This window comes from Psammomys obesus, unplaced genomic scaffold (genome assembly GCF_907164565.1).
Source record: "Psammomys obesus unplaced genomic scaffold, mPsaObe1.curated_primary_1811, whole genome shotgun sequence".
Lineage (NCBI taxonomy): Eukaryota > Metazoa > Chordata > Mammalia > Rodentia > Muridae > Psammomys > Psammomys obesus.
The window spans coordinates 18,913-36,840 of NW_026596056.1; the positions used below are offsets into that span (position 1 = coordinate 18,913).

General features: G+C 42.1%; 1 protein-coding gene across 1 annotated transcript in view; it reads right to left on the reverse strand.

Annotated features, from left to right (window-relative positions):
• The window catches only part of LOC129689223 (ovostatin homolog), a gene marked incomplete at its 3' end in the record, with an annotated part of 42,071 nt that overhangs the window by 18,431 nt on the left and 5,712 nt on the right, over nt 1–17,928 (reverse strand). The window contains 14 exon segments of the mRNA XM_055624355.1: nt 349–478; nt 1,133–1,361; nt 1,761–1,863; nt 3,124–3,263; nt 3,953–4,122; nt 9,725–9,874; nt 10,410–10,555; nt 11,341–11,395; nt 12,174–12,401; nt 13,074–13,232; nt 13,984–14,070; nt 14,926–15,043; nt 16,677–16,761; nt 17,206–17,374. Of these exon segments, the coding sequence (XP_055480330.1) occupies nt 349–478; nt 1,133–1,361; nt 1,761–1,863; nt 3,124–3,263; nt 3,953–4,122; nt 9,725–9,874; nt 10,410–10,555; nt 11,341–11,395; nt 12,174–12,401; nt 13,074–13,232; nt 13,984–14,070; nt 14,926–15,043; nt 16,677–16,761; nt 17,206–17,374 (1,969 nt within the window).

Genomic DNA, 17,928 nt, shown 5'->3' on the forward strand with positions numbered 1-17,928 from the left:
GGCTCAGTGTTTGTGAGCGCTTGCTACTTCTGTACAAGAGCTGGGATTGGTTCTCAGCACTCAGATCAGGTAACTCACAACCATCTATAGTTCAGGTTGTAATGAAACACCCTCTTCCGGGTTCCCTAGGGGCCTGCATGCATGTAGCACACATACAAACACGCAGAAATATAACAACATCCTTTTAAATAAAGAAATTACATTTTAAGATTTCTGAATATAGGGAAATGAACAAAGGAAATTAAAAATATGATGCTGAAGAAAATCGTATTAAAAAAATCTAGGGAAAACAGAGGTTGATCAAATGTGCTGAATCCATGAGAGATCAGCACTCATACAGCTGCTTACCCAGTGTCTTTGGGATGACGGTCCAGACATATGTTTTCCATCCTCCAGCCTCCAGGACATCACTGTCATTGCCTCTCGGGCTGTTGATGCTTGCTTCATAGTGCTCAGATGCTTCTAATCGAAAAGAAATCTAAAAACGGAATAATGGCCACCAGGTAGTATTTTAGACTTTCTTCTCCCTCTCTCTCCTTTGCCTGAAATTCTACAATTTATTTCACAATAGTTTCTTCGATGTCTTCGAAGAAGCTGGCACTTGTCATTGGAAGAAGATTCTATTTTAACTCAGCAAAATAAAAAAATACACCCAAGGACTCATTCCCAAGTTTACAAAATAATAGGATGTGCATCATCACAAAATCTCATTTTCACTAAAGTTTCAAGTCATTGTTGTGACTTAAAACAACTATTTCTGGAGCTGCAGAGTTCACTCGCAGTTAAGAGCACTTGCTGCTTTTGCAGAGGACCCGGGTTCAGTTCCCAGCACCCACATGGCAGCTTGCAATAGTCCATAATGGAAATTTGAGGGATGTGCTCTGCTTTTCTGGCCTCTGTGGGCACCAGAAATGCACATTTTGCATGTGCACACATTAGGCAAAGCAATCATACACAGAAAACAAAATGAAAAATGTAAATAACCATTTCTAAAGATTCTAGAGAGAAGTGACCTCCTTATGGTGGGAATTTTCATTTGGTCATGGAGAGACTATGGTGATATTTAATGAAAAATAAACAAATAATTTAGCTTTGCTGGATTTCTGTTCCCAGGACAAATGGGGTGGCTTACCTCCACACACGTAGTCAGGTAGCTGAACGCAGTGACAACCAGGTCGCTCTGCTCATTTCGAACAACCGAAGCAGGAAAGGGAGCATCGATGAAGAAGGGTAGGTAGGTCACCACAGATGCTTTAGGTGAAATGCCAAACCCGGCGTGGCTGTTCACACAGAAGGCGCTGGCCTCCCATTGAGTTATAGTGTCAGGGACAAGGAAGGTGACGTTTGCTGAGCCTGAGGAGCTGAGAAGCCAGGCTGTTAGTGACATGTGTCCTCTCAGTAAGGACCCCAGAAGATGCCCAACACACAGATGCAGTGATTGAAGGTTTGCAAAATGGCTTCTGGTGTCTGGGTAAGGGTTAGATACATAGCCTTCATCTGACGTCTGTAGAACTGAACTTAGAAATGCGTGTTCCTATAAAGATCTTATTTTTAAAAAATTTGGCGTACCATGTATCTACCTGCATAAAATTTATAGGCATGAAGATCTTGGTGGAAAAGTATAGCTTTACTGAAACAAACACGCAAATGAACCATCAAACATGTGATTAGAAAGTACAAATGGATGACTGTTTTTTTAAACAAACACCTTCCTACTTTATTGGCCAGGAATAAAAGTTAAGAATAAAAATACAACTCACTCTACATGAATGAGCTCCCAAATCCATGTTTTGGGGAAGTGTGTCCTTACTGTCTCTCTGATGGCCTCTTCTGCATGGTTGATGATGTCTCCGGCATCACGAGCTAAAACGAGAGAGAGATACAAGGAAATGTCCTCTGTAGAAAGAGCAAAAGTATGTGCTGTGCTTTAATACCACATGCCTGGGTGAGCTGTGTGTGTGTGTGACATTGAGCACCCACGGGGCTACCAGTGGAGGCCACAGGTTGATTTCAGGTGTCTTCCTCACTTGCTTTTCCATCTTGATTTTTATCAGCCGGTTCTCACTGGACCGGCATGTCAGCTAGACCAGCTGGGCAATAATCCCTGGAGACTACCTGTGTCTGGGCTGAAGTGTTAGGGTGACAGGCGTGCCCAGCATTTATGGGGGTGCTAGGAATCAAACTCAGGTCCTCACGGCTGCACAGCAAGCAGCTTACCTGCCGAGTCATCTTCCAGTCCCCCTAGTTGTGCCCCTAACTAGATGAGGCCTAGTACAGAAATTTGCTCCTAGGGCTTACTACTGATAAATTCAAATCTCAACCCAGGTATCACGATTTCAAGTTTCTACGTTTGTTTAAAAGATATAAAACAACAACAAATCACCTACACCAAATCCAGATGAATGAAATCTCCTCACTGACTCCTGTCTGACAGGCAGGACGGCCCAGCTTAGCCGAGTGGCATTCTTTTTGCTGAGGCTGTGATATTTGTAATCTCCAGAACACTTTCCCTTACAGCGGTGGCCTGTGGGCTGCATAACTCGTGTCTGCCTACTGGTGTTTCTAGGTCCAAAGAGTAACTCCTGGGCTGGTCGTGCTGGGGAATGCTTTCAGACCCCAGTGTGTGAGAGGTGGAGTCAGGATGATCAGACGTTCAAGGCCATCCTTGACTACATAAAAAATCTGAGGCCAGCCTGGGCTACTTGAGACCCTTTCTCATTGCAAGCAACAAACATCATTGAGTTGCATGGCACCAGGTCTAGTTGCTGCCGACAGTGTCCTTTATAGCTCCTACATATATCCTTCAGAGTCTTCACATCTATTTTGAGGCCAGCCTGGGCTACAGAGTAAGAACCTGTCTTAAGAAAGAAACAAAAATTTAAGAGGATAAAGAAAGTCAGAAAAAGAAACTAAAACCTAAACTTCCTATTAGAAGCTAATTCTTCTTTATAGCCAAATAATTCCATCCTGTTTTGTTGAACTGTAGACATTCTAGCTAGTTCTTGCTCCAAATCATCATGAATCATCTATAAGCTCTTGTTTTGCCTGATTTTTATTTCGTATACACCCAATGCAAAGATTTCTACTGAACATCACTCCAACAGGAAGTTCTAGGTTATGCACAGGCAGAACCACCTCCGGAGCTGTGCATCATCCGTTCGCTTGGGAGAGGGAATGGTCTCAGCTGAGGCAGGTTTTTCTGGGTAGAACACATTTCTGGTGTCCGGTAGCGGAGATTGGTGAAGGGTTTTAGACCCAGAGAAAGACACAAAAAGTTATACATTCCTTTCCTGAGAAAACTATGAAAGGTCTACAGCCAGCTTAAACAGACAGTAAATACACATATTATCTGTGTTAGCTGGTATTCAGGACCACAGAACTCAAGTCTCCTTAATTTGACTTACAGAAAAAAATTAGTGTGGAAGAAAACCAATAATTATGATTTATTACTGTTATGCTAATATTGTCATGTTTTTTCCATTTATGCTTAAGGAAAAACAACAAATCAGCACCATTATGTTGATACAGCGCACACGAATTGAACAGCAGAACTTAGACTTGAACTAAAACCTGTCTACTTCAGTGTCCTTTTCGTCATTCGCCGTGATTCAGATGGTAAAGATCCTTGCATGACCCCTGGACATATGTGGCTGGCAGCCTCCGTTATGTGGAATACAGACTTCAAGACATCTTCTCGGTATAATTACTGAAGCATAAGATATACTGCAAGAAACTGAAAACCGTCTCATTGCTTAAGATCTGGGGTCCCCTTATTCTAGCCACAGATCTTCTTTTCAACAAAAGGAAAAAAGGCCAAGAGGACTGACATCTCTTTCTTTGAGAGTACTCGGGCAGCACAGTATAGAAAGAATCTACAGTGAAAGAGACATAGATGGGGTTCCCACTAAAGCTACAGGAGGACAGAATTTACAGACTCATCTGCGATCTTACCCAGAGAAGATTAGAGACGTCTCCATCCCAAACATTGCTTGAAGGTGTATAATACAGTCCTTTGTAGAACAAATCCTTCTGAGGAATGCATGGCTCTGTTCTACCATCATCCAGGTTGAGATCACCGTAGTAAGAGCCATGTTGTGGGATATTTGGGAACAGGTTGTATATCTGGGAGTTGAAGACATGTCTGTGGTGATTTTAAGCACTCCTTGCATAAGTATAAGACTGGAAAATTTTGTGTTGCAACCATTTATTTCTGAGTCAACCTTCTAAAAATTCAAATGAGGAGACCGATATTGTTTTATGTAGTCAGTGTTATTTGAGAACTTTCTGTCTGAGAGTGCAGGATTTGGGACAGCAAATAAAAACAGGTCATGGAGAACTCTTGGTTGCTCCAAAGCCTAGTGCACAGATAACAGCCTGAAGTTACAAAAGTTGAGTTCCCAGCCCTGGAGGATGACAGCTGTCTAAATCTAAGTATGAACGAATTAAAACCTTCCAGATAAAATAGAGCATCAAGCAATGAACAAGTGACCAAAGTACTTCATGTACTCTTAGGAAACTGTTCTTCTGAAGCTCTGTACTATGTGCAATGAATCTATACCAATCAAATCGTGAGCAAGGAGTGAGGTCAACAGCTAATACATTCACCACTAAGAGGGGCAATGAATCTTCCTGTAACCATTTAGTTGTTGGTATAATTGTGGACATCATGTTCTAAAAGACTGGAAAAAATATATGGTGTATGTAAAACTGAAGGAAATTTCAAGAAACTCTATGCATAAAGGGAGAACAACATGAAGAAATTAGAAGAAACACATATCAAATTAATTCTATATAAAAATACTCCAACGACACATGTCAAAATATGAACTTATCCACATGTCTATCTTCCCTGGCCACATTAGCTCTCAGTAAATGGAAAGGGCTTGAAATGAGTGGGCAGCTTCCATTCCCTGAAACGCATGACTGACATGGGCGGTGGCTATCAGGTGGGTGTAACTGATGGAAAATAGTGGTGTGAACAGAGGAGAGCTCTGACCCTTGGAGATGGTGCTTAAGGGAGGAAAGGTATAACAGGATAAAACAGGGGACCCACTTTAGCCAATGAAACTTCTCACCCCACATAATTAACTAACAGAGAAAAGCATTCCTCAAATGTTTTCAGAAGAAAGAGAATATTCACAAATTGACTTACAAGGTATTTAAAAAGATCGTGAAGCAGAAATTCAACAAAGAAAGTATGAAAATGGGCAAAACCAAGGAAGAAATAGTTGAGAATTGCTGGAGTTGATCTGGAGCTACTGTGTGTTCAAATGTTGATTGCTTGCTCCCAAGAACATTACTGTTTTGTAAGCAAATTCTCACGTGTCCAAAATAAAGTTGTGTGAGCCTTGCCTCCCAAATTATCCATGATTGGCGAATAACAGCCTGAGCTGGGCAGAAGAGAGGCAGGTGAAGCTAAGTTTCCCAGGCTTTTGGGTCACAGAAGGACCACAAGGAGGAGGTGGAGGATGGAGATGGAGAGGAAGCAGGAGGTCGCCATGGGGTACCCAGGAGCTCATGGTCAAGAGCAGCTTGCTTTGAGGACTGGCCGGATGAAGCACAAACAGCCCAAATGGAACATGTGCAAGGATTTGGAATACGAAGCAGACAAGGTATTTTAGTGTTGCTATCGTCCCAGCCCTAGTGCTTTAAGACTTATTATAAATCTAACAAGTTTCTGTGTGTTTTGTTTGGAAAATTGCTGGTTTATGAGTAAATGCTGCCGTAATTATTCCCTGTGTCAATTAATGGATACAGAATGAGTAACTCCTTTTACAGAGAACGAATTCAGAAGAAGACAAAAACATCAGAAATTAACTCTAAGGGTCCCAAAGGGGTGGGGGGATGACTGATAGAAATCATTCATTGTTTGTCTGCTTTTGTGCTTTTGAGGCAGGGTCTCCTGGCTTTGAACTCCTGATTTTCCTGTGTGTGCCTCTCAAGAGAAGAGAATACAGATGTGCATCAGCACACCCAGATGTAAAAGAGATTACAGATGTACTCCTAGCACACCCAGCTTATAGAAAAGAAATAGAAATTGAAAGAAACAAGTAAGAAAGAATCAAAGAAGGTCACAGGCAAACGTGAGAGTGTGAGAGCAAGTGAAAAAAGAACTGACATGTGACTGGAATTTTCCAAGAAAGAGAAGAAGTAAAAAAGGCTGTCAAAGCAGATGCTGAGCCTGATGGCCAACTGTCGGGCAGAGTAAATGGAATTTTATATAAGAAGTGGGAAATAGTAAGAGCTGGAGAGGACAGGAACTCCACAAGGAGAGCAACAGAACAAGAAAATTTGAATACAGGGAACTTCCCAAAGACTCATACTCCAACCAAGGACTATTCATGGAGATAACCTAGAACCCTGACAATGCAGCCCCTTCTGATGAGAACTGATAGACTAAGATCAGAAAGAAGGAGAGGAGGACCTCCCCTATCAGTGGACTTGGGGAGGGGCATGCATGCAGAAAGGGGGGGTATGGAACCAGGAGGGGTGGAGGGAGGGGCTTATGGGGGGATACAAAATGAATAAAGTGTAATTAGTAAAAGTTAAATAAAAAATTTTAAAAAAGGCTTAATTCTTAAGTTTTAATTCAGACTAGGCTTTGGCTTTTCCTCACACAATAAATCCTAAGCAATATCTTACTAATTTTTTTTGTTTAAATATAAAAGAAGGCAAAAGCCCCCAGACAAAAAGATCAAATAACATACCACAGAAAATAAGCTAGTTTGACAGCAAATTTCCTTTAAAAAAATGTTCATAGTGAGGGATAGAGGAGCAGGGTTTTCAACAGCCTAAAGAAAAGTATAAGCTCCAAATTTAATAGCCACATGACCTGTCTTTCATGTATCAAGGCATTGTTCTTTACTTTTTAAGTTTTTGTTTGTTTTGTTTTTGAGATAGGTCCCATGTAGCTGAGGTTAGCCTTCAACTCCTGATCCTCCTACCTCCATTTCCCAAGTGCTGAAGTCACAAGCATTTACCATCACACCTAGTTTCTATGTCAAATCTTTAGAAAAATAATTCTGAGTACGGAAATGTCTTGGGATTCATGGGCCCTCTTGAGGAAGAAAGCAGAGAATATGCTTTATGTACTCAAAAGATTACTTGGAAGCAGGGATGGCTCAGGGAGCAATAGAGACACCAACTGTAAGCATGCATGTCCTCCCAAGGAAGGAAAGATGATGGAAGGGGAAAAAAAAAACAGGAAACTGTCTGCTGGTCACTGGCAGCAGTCACTGGATATTATTTAGAATGACTGGCTGGGTTTCAGGGTTAAACAAGAAAAAAGTGAAGCCATAGTATTCTTGAGAAAGTCTCTACAATGAAGTTTCAAAAGCTAAGTGTAATGGCTTGCGCCTTTAATCTCAGCACTCAGAAGCAGAGGCAGAGGCAGGTGAATCCCTGTGAGTCTGAGAACAGCCTGGTCTAGGTAGCCAGATTTAGGGCATTGAGGGCTATACAGTGAGACTTTCTCTTTCATATATCTCAGATTTCATTTCTCTCTCTCTCTCTCTTTCTCTCTCTCTCACACACACACACACACACAGATAGATATAGTCAGATTCAATATGACACACACACTCACATATATACAAATATATAGTCAGATTTCATAGCTATAAAGTAAGCTGTTAACAAAAATGATATCATCTTAACATACATAAATATTACAGAAACTCATATCTGAGCACAGCCATACACCAGAGTACATCATAAGATAGAAACATCACTGACTATGAAGAAGTATAGCCTGAAATGACAGAGTAGTCCAGGATAAATAGTCTTTTAGATATAATCATAAGAAGTACCAGTATGTGATTTTTTTTTGCATAAAAGGGAAACTGTAAACAGAAGAAAACAGGAGTTTCTGAAAAAAGAAAAGAAAGAACTGAAGCAAGCAACACACAGTGGAACCCGCAGGAGAGTCTGAAGGTTCAGGGGAAGGAATGAAGCTCAGTGAGAAAGACCTTGGTTTACATGAACAAGTCCTGTTTCCAATTCCATCACAGCAAACAACAGGCAATGATATCAAAGTAAAATGCTTAGACATCTAATCGATACAACTGCATTAATGTAAGCGAAAAACGGCAACAACAAAGATATGAAGAATAATGTGGCAGAACATCAAAACCAAACAAAGCTCCATGGAAAGCCACTTTATATTTAGATGATAACAGCAAAAATGGGTAAGCCAGTAACTCAAGCGAGCAAACAAACAAAGTGTAACCTAAAGGGGACATGATTGTTGATACATACAACATGGTTCTTAAGTCATAAATTCTTCCTTGCTTTTCATCAAAACGGACTTGGAAATCTACATAAAAGTCTTAATCTAGAGGCTGGGAGAGGTGGCTCAATGGTTAGGCACATCGGCTGCTCTTCCTGAGAATCTGGGCTGGATTCTGGGCATGCTATGTGCAGAAAAAACGTTCATACACATAAAACAATAACACATTTTTATCTTAATCTATTGAGAAATATAGCAAAGCTGGCACCAATCAAGAGACAGTACTTAAATGAGCCAGCTTTTATAAAACTAACACAGAAAGCTGTTAAGAGACTGTCGCTCACAGGTCACCAGGAACTCATGTTCCTCTGTCTCTACCAAGGCAAGGACAAGGCCAGGATGCTACTGCCCCCACAGTGTAATTCTGTGCTGGAATCATGCAAGCAGAAAAACAGAGGCATGGAATAAAATACAGTCAGTTCACAAAGGAGGTGACTAAATTAGCACAATGGAAATCATTATGCAAAACAGCTGCCGGGGACATGAATAGCAATAGAATAAGTGCTGGAAGAAAAACCTTATTTACAACAGCAACAGATGAATTATGGCACACTTGTGAATAAACAAAGAACTCACAGAAGAAAGCCACTTAAAATTTAATTCATAAGTGACAGAAAAATATACTTGGAAAAATAAAAAGTCACTTTAAAATTCTTAATTAGAATAGTCCCCCATTACGGGGAAGTTCTTTTGTGAATTCCATGTGATCACACTAAAAATGCCAGTTTGTTTTCATTCCTCAAGCTAGAGAAGATAAAGCTGATACTAAAAATCAACTAGACTAGCACAGGTACCCTGGAGGTGAGATTGGCAGAGCTACCTTGGCAAAAGAGTTGATTCCTACCAAAGATTAATCTTTATCATTAAAACTGTGAGACTGACATAGGAAAAGGAAACCAGTGGACTACAGAAATGGAATCCAGGATAAGGACAGTGTCTCATCTCACCCGAGCAGAGACAACATGTCAACTGGATATGTTTTACTTAAAAATGATGAACTAGACAAATATTTCATACTCAGTGAATCAGAGCTCCTTGGGGAAAACAAATCAGTTTTCAAGGCTTGGAACAAAAAATGTAAATGTAATGTCCTGGGTCATCCTGGCCCAGGAAATTTGTTGATGCGGAGAACATAATCAGACATTGTCAAAGGGCATAGGGACCAACTGAAACAAACAAAGAAACAATCAAACGGTCTCAGTATGGTTTTAAAATATCGCATTGTTTTAGAGTTCTTGACCTGCCATAATTATCTATAGAGTGCAAAGCAGCCAGGAAACTCCCACAGTTAACAACCCGAGATGATAAACGAGGAAGGAGCTCAGAAGCAAAGGCCCGGTGCTTTTACCATGCCCCGTCCTAAGGGAAAGCATCCTGTGCAGGGTAGGGCTAGCGGCCACACAGCCTGGGGGCCCTGAGGAACAGGGTCTTACTTACACTGTCGGGTGATAGTTCTTGCTCTGGTTTCAGTAGAAGGACACTTCTGTCCACGGCTCGAAGGGCACAGAAGGAGTCGGGGGCTGCTTGAAGATGCAGACTGATGGTAGAGCCAGGTAGTACCTGCTCCTTTGAGAACTCTATGCTGACCTGGAGTAGAGAAAGGAGAGCAATGAGGGTAGGGATAACTGTACAGGAAGAGAGTTGAATAAACCCTGTCTCTTCCAAACAAACCCAGACAGATTTCCCTACATAACGTTTTCCCTGCCCATTCTCAGTTCCCTGTGGGAACATCTCCTTTCACTCTCCCGCTGCTCTCTCCAGCTTCCCACAATCGGGCGTTGGCAAGATGACTCTCATTCTTTAGGAACTGAACTGTTAGTTCACTGCGTAATGATTCTGAGGGGACCAAACAGGACAGGGCTGGAGAGACGGCTCAGTGGGTAAGAATGCTTGCTACCGAGGCTGACAGCTTGAGGACGGTCCCGGGACCCACGTGGTGGGAGGAAAGAACAGAAGGAGTCCTGCAAGCTGTCCCCTGGGCTTCGCGCACTCACCTCCGGGCGCCCATGCACGCGCACGGGGGCACGTACTTACACACTGATCAAGAGGTTAATGGGAAAATGGACTGTAAAAAGGAGGTAGCAGGAAGCAAACCCCACCCTGACGACAGGAGAAACATCACCTTGTTTTGAAAGCACTTGTCAGTCTGGAGCTTGACATTGTCTGCAATGATTTCCCCACTGGGGTGGAGGGTGTAGACAAAGAGGTTGGCCATTGGCGCCAGATCAGCACTGATGTGGAGTGGGAAAGAGAAGTTTCCGTTCCAGGCTGTGGAAACAGGCAATTCACAGATGACATGGTGCTGGCTCTAACTTGTATCTCTGGGCTTGCTTAGATGAAAGAGAAGGGCTTGTGGATAGAAAAGGTAAACTGGGCCCTGTTCAAATGCAAATAACCAAAGGGGACTCAAGCAGCGATGAAGACAATATTACAGTAGGACTGCCTTAGACGTCATTTTCTATAATGTGCACGAGTCACTGACAGTAATGGTACCAGATAATTTTGTCAATGACCCTACAGTCACCTTGGGAGAGGAAACTTCACTTGGGGAATTGCCTCCATCTGACTGGCCTGTCTATAAGGCATGTCTATAAGGGCCTTTTCTTGACTAATGATTGACGTGGGAAGGTCCAGCCCACTGTGGGTTGTGACACTCCTGGACAGTGGAACGTAGGAGGTATAAGAAAGCAGGCCGGGCAAGCCACTGAGAGCAAGTCAGTGAGCCGTGTTCCTCCTTGGTTTCTGCTCCTGTGCCTGCCTCCAGGTTCCTGCCTTGGGTTCCTGCTCCAACTTCCCTCCATGATGGACAGATAACTGACGTAAAAGTGAAATAAGCCCTTTCTTCCCGTGTTGGCCAGTGCTTATCACCTCAACAGAAAGCTAAGTAGACAATAACAGAAAGGTAGCAATCGCCTTTCTTAATCTACTCAGTATGTTACCTCAAGCCATGCTATCTACTACCCTTCAGCTGCTCGCGAAATCAAGTGCTCATCTTAACTTGCAGAAAGTATGGAGAGAAGGTACATATTTCAAAGCAAGTGCACCATATCCACCTTGGATTGTGACTCTGTGCTGTCCACTGAGGAAGATGCTTCTTCTCACCATCACCTGTGCCGGGCAAAGAAGACGCAGGGTGAGTATTGCAGCTAGCATCATGTCATGTCATCATGGGCTGATCAGGTGGCCGTTCTTTCTTTTAACGAGGTAGCTTCCAGACGCGGATATTAAAAGGGAACTTCACACACGTTGGGCCAGAGCAGAGAAGACACCAGAAACCCTGTGAAGCCATCTAACACGCGTGCTATGTGGTAGTTCACCCCATTGTCTACCCATGTGCCTCTGCCCATGCTGTGACGTGGAATGTCCCAAGGATGACTAGATGACGCAATATGCGTGGAACTCTTTAACAGTGCCTTGGGCCTACTGCCTTTTCTAGTTGGTGAGTCAAACTGATTCCACTAGTGAACACCAGAGAGTCTGAACAGTGTGTCCAAGATGGACACAGGTGCTTGAGGACTAGGGTGTGTGGGGGAGGTGGAAGTAGGAATGTCTTAATTTCCAAGTCTGTTTCCACTTGATGAGAAGGAACGAGAGCAGCTTCCTTTGCTGCATATCATTTTGTTCTTTCCGTGTTACATACCGGAACACATGGTCATATTTGGTGTGAAGTTTAACGAAATGGTCGAGGAAGCAAGTGTTTCAGTGTTAGGGAAACTCAGATTGCCTGGGATCGTTCTGCAAGCTTGCGCCCGTGCTCTTAAGGGAGCCAGGCATATCCAACAGCAATGGGGGCGATGGAGGTCACTCAGATTGACAAGGCCTGACAGATGACACCATGTAAAAACTGTGCTGTGCTGATTGGACAGATCCACCAACTGAGACTTACCAAATAGAAGAACGTCACGTCTGAGCCATCCTTGTAGGCCTCAGGGTTTAGGGAGTAAAGTACTGAAATCATCTTCTCTTGATTACATGGAAGCTGCTTTGGCTCGGAAACGATCTTCAGGAAGCTGCTGGATTCGGAGTAAAAGCGTGAGACTGAGAAGTAGGCATCCAAAGTTGGAGAGGCCAGTGAGCCGGAATGATGGTAGCTCTTAGGTCGCACATACACAGCCTGACATGACAGAAGCAAAGGAAAGGCTTTAAAATAATAACCTCCAAAGGCAGGGGAGACTACAGAATGCAAGGCTTGCCATCTCTCCAGAGCAGGGAGGAACCTAGCTCATAGCTATTACTGGGAAGGCTGGCGAGACGGCTCAGCAGGCAAAGGAACTTGCCACCAAGCCTGACCACCCAGGTTTTATTCTCGGGACCATTGTGGTGGCGGAGATGGGAGGATGGAGGAAGTGACTGGCTATGTATCTCAGTGTGGCCTGCAACTCAAGATGCTCCTGTCTCAGCATCTTGAGTACAAGGATTACAGGTCACCACCACGCGTTGGCTTCTTACTTTCAAGTACAGTCAGAGAATCAGATTTACAATCTGTATCCTTCACCTGCACCCGAGCCATGGCAAACTGTTTAACCGCAAACTTTTGTGGAAGTTTCAGAAGAGAAATCTCACAGCATCTCCCTGTCTGTGCAAAGAAGGATGTAAGGGAAAAAGCCAGATTTTCTTACACGCCACTTCTAATCACCTTCTGCACTCTGCTCACGCCGAGTACTGAATGGACAAGCAAGTTGCAGAAAATATGCTACCATCTGAGAGCCTTCTCATGCTCCATGTCCCTAGCACTGGGGTCTCTGTGAGATTCTTGACAGTCTCCACCAGCCCTTGGATGTCTTACTTTCAAGCTGATCTGTGGATCGAATATCTCTGAGGTCTCAATGGAAAATGTAGCTTCCCCGTTCTCATCTGTGGTATAATTTCCAAGAGGTTGGCCATTGAGCTCCAGTTGCAAGAGCTCGCTCACCATTGGTGTGTTATTGGGGCCAGAAAGCCTAAGCTGTGCAAAAGCAGAAATGTTAATATTCTTATGACACAGAACTTCACATTTCTACAGGGAATTTTCAAGTCATGGGAGTGATCACTTAACAGAAATGTCAGTGGATAGAAATATTCATACTACTAATTGTGCACATGTGTTTACATATGAAACAGGAGATGCTAATCATTTCATACAGTGCTTTCTTTTAACCTAGAACTTTCCAAGCATATCAGAATAATAATATTAAAAATGGATTGTAAACCTAGAAAAGAGTGCTTAGAAATTTCAAGGGCTAATCTGTGAACAGAGAAAACCAAAGAAGCCCTTCTTAACAGTACCAGTCAAACGTACATTTCCCAAATAAGTGATCCCATTCCTGTAGAAAAAGTTCATGTTCTCAAAGAGCAGTCTTTCAAACGTTTGCATATCACTAATAATTGATGTCCTGTTTTGTATAGCTGTAAGAGATGATGAAGCATAGCATTAGGAAGAAATAAATCATCTGAACAAACCTCCTCAGAGAGGGAGGTGTATCTTAGTGGTAGAATGCTTCCTGCCTAAGCCTAGAAGAGGACCTGGATTCAAATTCTTCAGCTCCCCACGAAAGCCACCATTTAAAGATGCCTCATTTTACCATTTTGAGTGATAATTTAATTCATAATAAATCATTGATGTTGCTAACTCCATGTGTTTTTTTTCTCTCTCAATGGTAGAAAGTTGTGCATAAGATATAAGCATTACTTATACTGTTGAAGAGTCTCATTATTGCCTCAATCCCAAGTTCTAGTTGACGTTCATTGTCGTCTAGTTGAAAGGCTTTCGTATCGATCATTTGAGAAGTACAGCCATTTTTCAGCTGAAAAATAAACAGAGATATAATGAAAAAGTTAAGTATCCAAGAGTCTCATGGAATTTTAGCAAGGGTATATTCTACCCCTGTGTCCTCACGTCCCCTCATTAAGTTACTGAACCAATGAAAAGAGAGTCAAAACTGGAAGATGAGGCAGGGAAAGACTTACAACAAGAGGAGGGAGAGTTTACAGATTTGGGGACAGGCTCCGGGAAGTGTTGTAGGCATGGCATAGTTAAAGGTTGAGAATGAAGCTAATGATCTCCTAAGAATAAGAACTCAACCCCCTGGAGAAACATGGACAACAGATGGACCAACAGCTGTTAAGGTTTACTACTTGAAATGGGGGAAACGCGTACTTTTTTGCTACTCACGGAAATAATTGGACAACTGTAAATTTAGTTATGTTTTAAAATAAGAAATATGTACTAACTTCAAATTTTAGCCTTTGACCCTCAAAACTATCACTTTGGCTAGGCAGTATTCACTCCCCTCGTGTAGGCTACACATGCATGCGAATTTTTAAAAATCTTTAAAAAAGAACTAAGAGGATGAAAATTAAAATCAATGACTTAGAGACATGCACAAGAGTATATTACTAAGGAGAAGGCCCAGGAGCATAGGTTTTCATGAGCAGGATTTAGAGTGAATGAGAATGGAACTCTAGAACCATGCACACAGACCATGCAGCTGGTGTCTCCAAACCAACTGCCTGAGAAAGGATTCTCCAAGGAAAGACCACAGGGAGCATCCAGATGGTCAGGAACATAGGGAAACCAATGAGCAGCTCTGCAGGTCTGAAGACCTGCCGGCAAAACCACCCAGAAACTAGTCTCTTTGGAGTCAGCCTGTGGACTGTACCTGCGCAGTGTACTGCCGGCATATTTTATTATTATCGTCCTCACAGTCCCCGTAGGAGAGGCACTTTCGGCACACTTGTATCTGGGCGTTTCCCTGCACAGGCTGGCCGTAGGTGTACCTGGTGAGAGGAGGGGCACCCATGATTCCAAATGGGCCGTATTAAGGCGGTATTCATGAACCTCGTTGGAAGTCATATATGAAGTTTTGAATCTGAGTGCTTCCATCCGACCTTACCTTTGAGGCTATTTTTCTCTCACAGAATTTAGGTGAAATTAGGTATTTGATTTTTGAAAAGAACCGTGTTGCTTAATTAAAAACAAACAAACAAACAAAAAAACCTCAAACAAATTCAGAGTTTCGTTCAATTTTACATGATCTAAAACATCAGTGAAGAAAAACTTAATGAGTAAAAATTTAAAATAGATCTAATTTGTGAGAAGTATTGGAAAATGAGCCTTCTTTAGGAGAAAATGCCTAGGTACGTAGGTAAACATGATGATTCTGGATACGGAAGTCTTTCCAGATCAGTATTTTACACATTACTCTGACTTCACTCCCATCTAACAAATGAATAGACATGTGTTGTTACCAGGAGTGTACCTGTGAGCCAACACTTCCAAGAGTCTCCGAGGAGATAACGAGGAATTTCCCTGACCTTTGCCTGCCGTGTGTTTACCAGGTAACCCTCACAGACCGTAGCTTCAATCTCTCAAAAAACTGTCCAAAGGTTAGTGTTTTTTATGTCACCTGTGAAAGCATTCAACAACTCACCAGGTGTTTGTTCCCAGGATGTCACCCAACGGCCCAGGTATGAATATTCGGCCATCAGAATAGCACAAAGCCAATGTCATCCCAATACTTACAGCTGCCCTTTATGAAACTGAGGGGATGGTAGTTCCTAGCTCGTGGCATTGTGGGAGTAATTTTTGTAAATGTCACCTAGTAAATATTAGCTGCTTTACATTACTATAAATTCTAGAAAAGATATCACAAAAAGGACAAAGGGCATTAGAAATGATTTCCTAAGTAGAGAATAAATGTTCCTAAGATCAGATAGGAAGTTAAGGGGCTCAAATAAATTCAAACTAAATTATGAACTTCCTTATTTCTATGAAATTTTGATAGCTCATTTTCATTTCTTTTTGTTAATGAGATTACTCGATGATGGTAAGGATTCAGTGAAGCCAGTGTTTTGCAACAGTTTCTGGAGTTGGAGGAGCAACATGGCATTTAAAAGATAAAAGAATATTTTATGTTTTGACCTGGTGATTCCCTTTAGTGAAATATTTCTTAAGGAAACAACTTTCCATTTTAAATTAGGAAATTATACAGTTTTACCGACTATCTGCTATCATGTGTTAGAAAACACAGTTTAACAGGTTACATGTTATGTAGTAGAATATTATTAAGCAAAACTTCTACTTGCATATGAACCTATACTTACAAGATAAGGAATTAGAATAGATAAAAAGACTAGCAAAAGACAGAGACATGTGTTTTTAAGTATCAGATAAAGTGGACAGAGAAAAACAAATACAACCAAGGAAAACTTTCCCAAAATATTAGAAGAAAATCAGCTACAGCGTGATAGCAATTGGTAAGATGTGCTGTCATTCGTTTTTATGTTTTTCTTTCTATTTTTCAAACAGTTAGAATATCTACAGTAATTTTCCTGTAAGTACATTACTAAAGCTTTATGGCTGAAATCACATCAGTTTTCACTGTGGAGACAAATCTGAACGAACACGTACTTGGCACATGCAGCCACTTCAAACTGACTGTCCGCAGTAGTTACCGTCTCTGGTGCACTGACCTCAACCTCAAATCTGGGTGATACTGGAGACAAAAGAAACACACTTCAGCTGAAAATCCCTGGAGAGCAAAGCTACAGCACTCTAGCAGACTGCTTTCTCCAAAAGCCCAGCCAGTGATGGCACCTCGTTAAAGATCGATTATTCTGTGTTTGTTGGTGTTGGTGGTGATTTGTTTGTTAATTGCCAACCCTCAAAAGTTCACTCTTTTTTAATTTTTTAAACCTCTTATGTCTTTTCTAGGAGAGTATCTGACTTTCAGAAAATGAGAGATTTCCTAAGTGAGGAGAAGGGTGGACAAGGAGCAAAGAGCTGGGCCCAGAAAGAGGCAAAGAGAGGACTCGGCACAACAGAGGAACAGACATCGGAGACCCGACCTGAGCCTCAGATGCGTTTGCCCCAGTCTAGAATGTCGTGTTCTGTTGCTCTGAACCTGTGTGTGGGAGAGTCAAGCACAGCCCTGGGTTACCCTTCTGATTAACGGTGAATTGATGCGCTGTTGTCATCCCTGATTGCTCTTTTATGGCGATTGTGTAATCTCCAAACATGGGCTCTGGAGTCAGTTGGAATGAGAGTTGGGTGATGTTGCTGACAGAGGTCACGTTTTTCCATTGAAACATCACATTGTTCTGGGGATCCTTGAACAGAGAGTAAAGAATAACAGTCAGGTTGTGTGTGAAAATTACCTTTCCCTTTTTATTTCGGCTGTTCTCGAGAGTTACTGGAAGTAAAGAGTGAACGACTATAATACTTACTAAAGACCTGAAATCACTGAAGCAATGTAACTACTCCAACATATTAAAATTCAATTAATATTTTTCTTAAACCTAAAATTCATACGAAAAATAATTCATAGACTGATACATTTGATTTTAATCTTTTCAAAGCAAAGTGGTATAATCAAAGAATTTAAAATTTGGCATACTTTGTCTAGAATAGCGCTCTCACGGCAGAGTGGACTCATACCAATGAGTACATGAGGGGACGCTCATCCTAACAAATATTTAAATGATTGCCACGAGGGCTGGAGAGATGGCTCAGTGGTTAGAGCACTGGTTGCTCTTTTAGAAGACCTGGGTTCTATTCCCAGCATCTTCATGGTGGCTCACAACAACCTGTAACTCCAGTTCCAGGGATTCTGAGGCTCACGACTGGCTCACGTCTGGCTCTGTCTGGCTCACGTCTGGCTCAC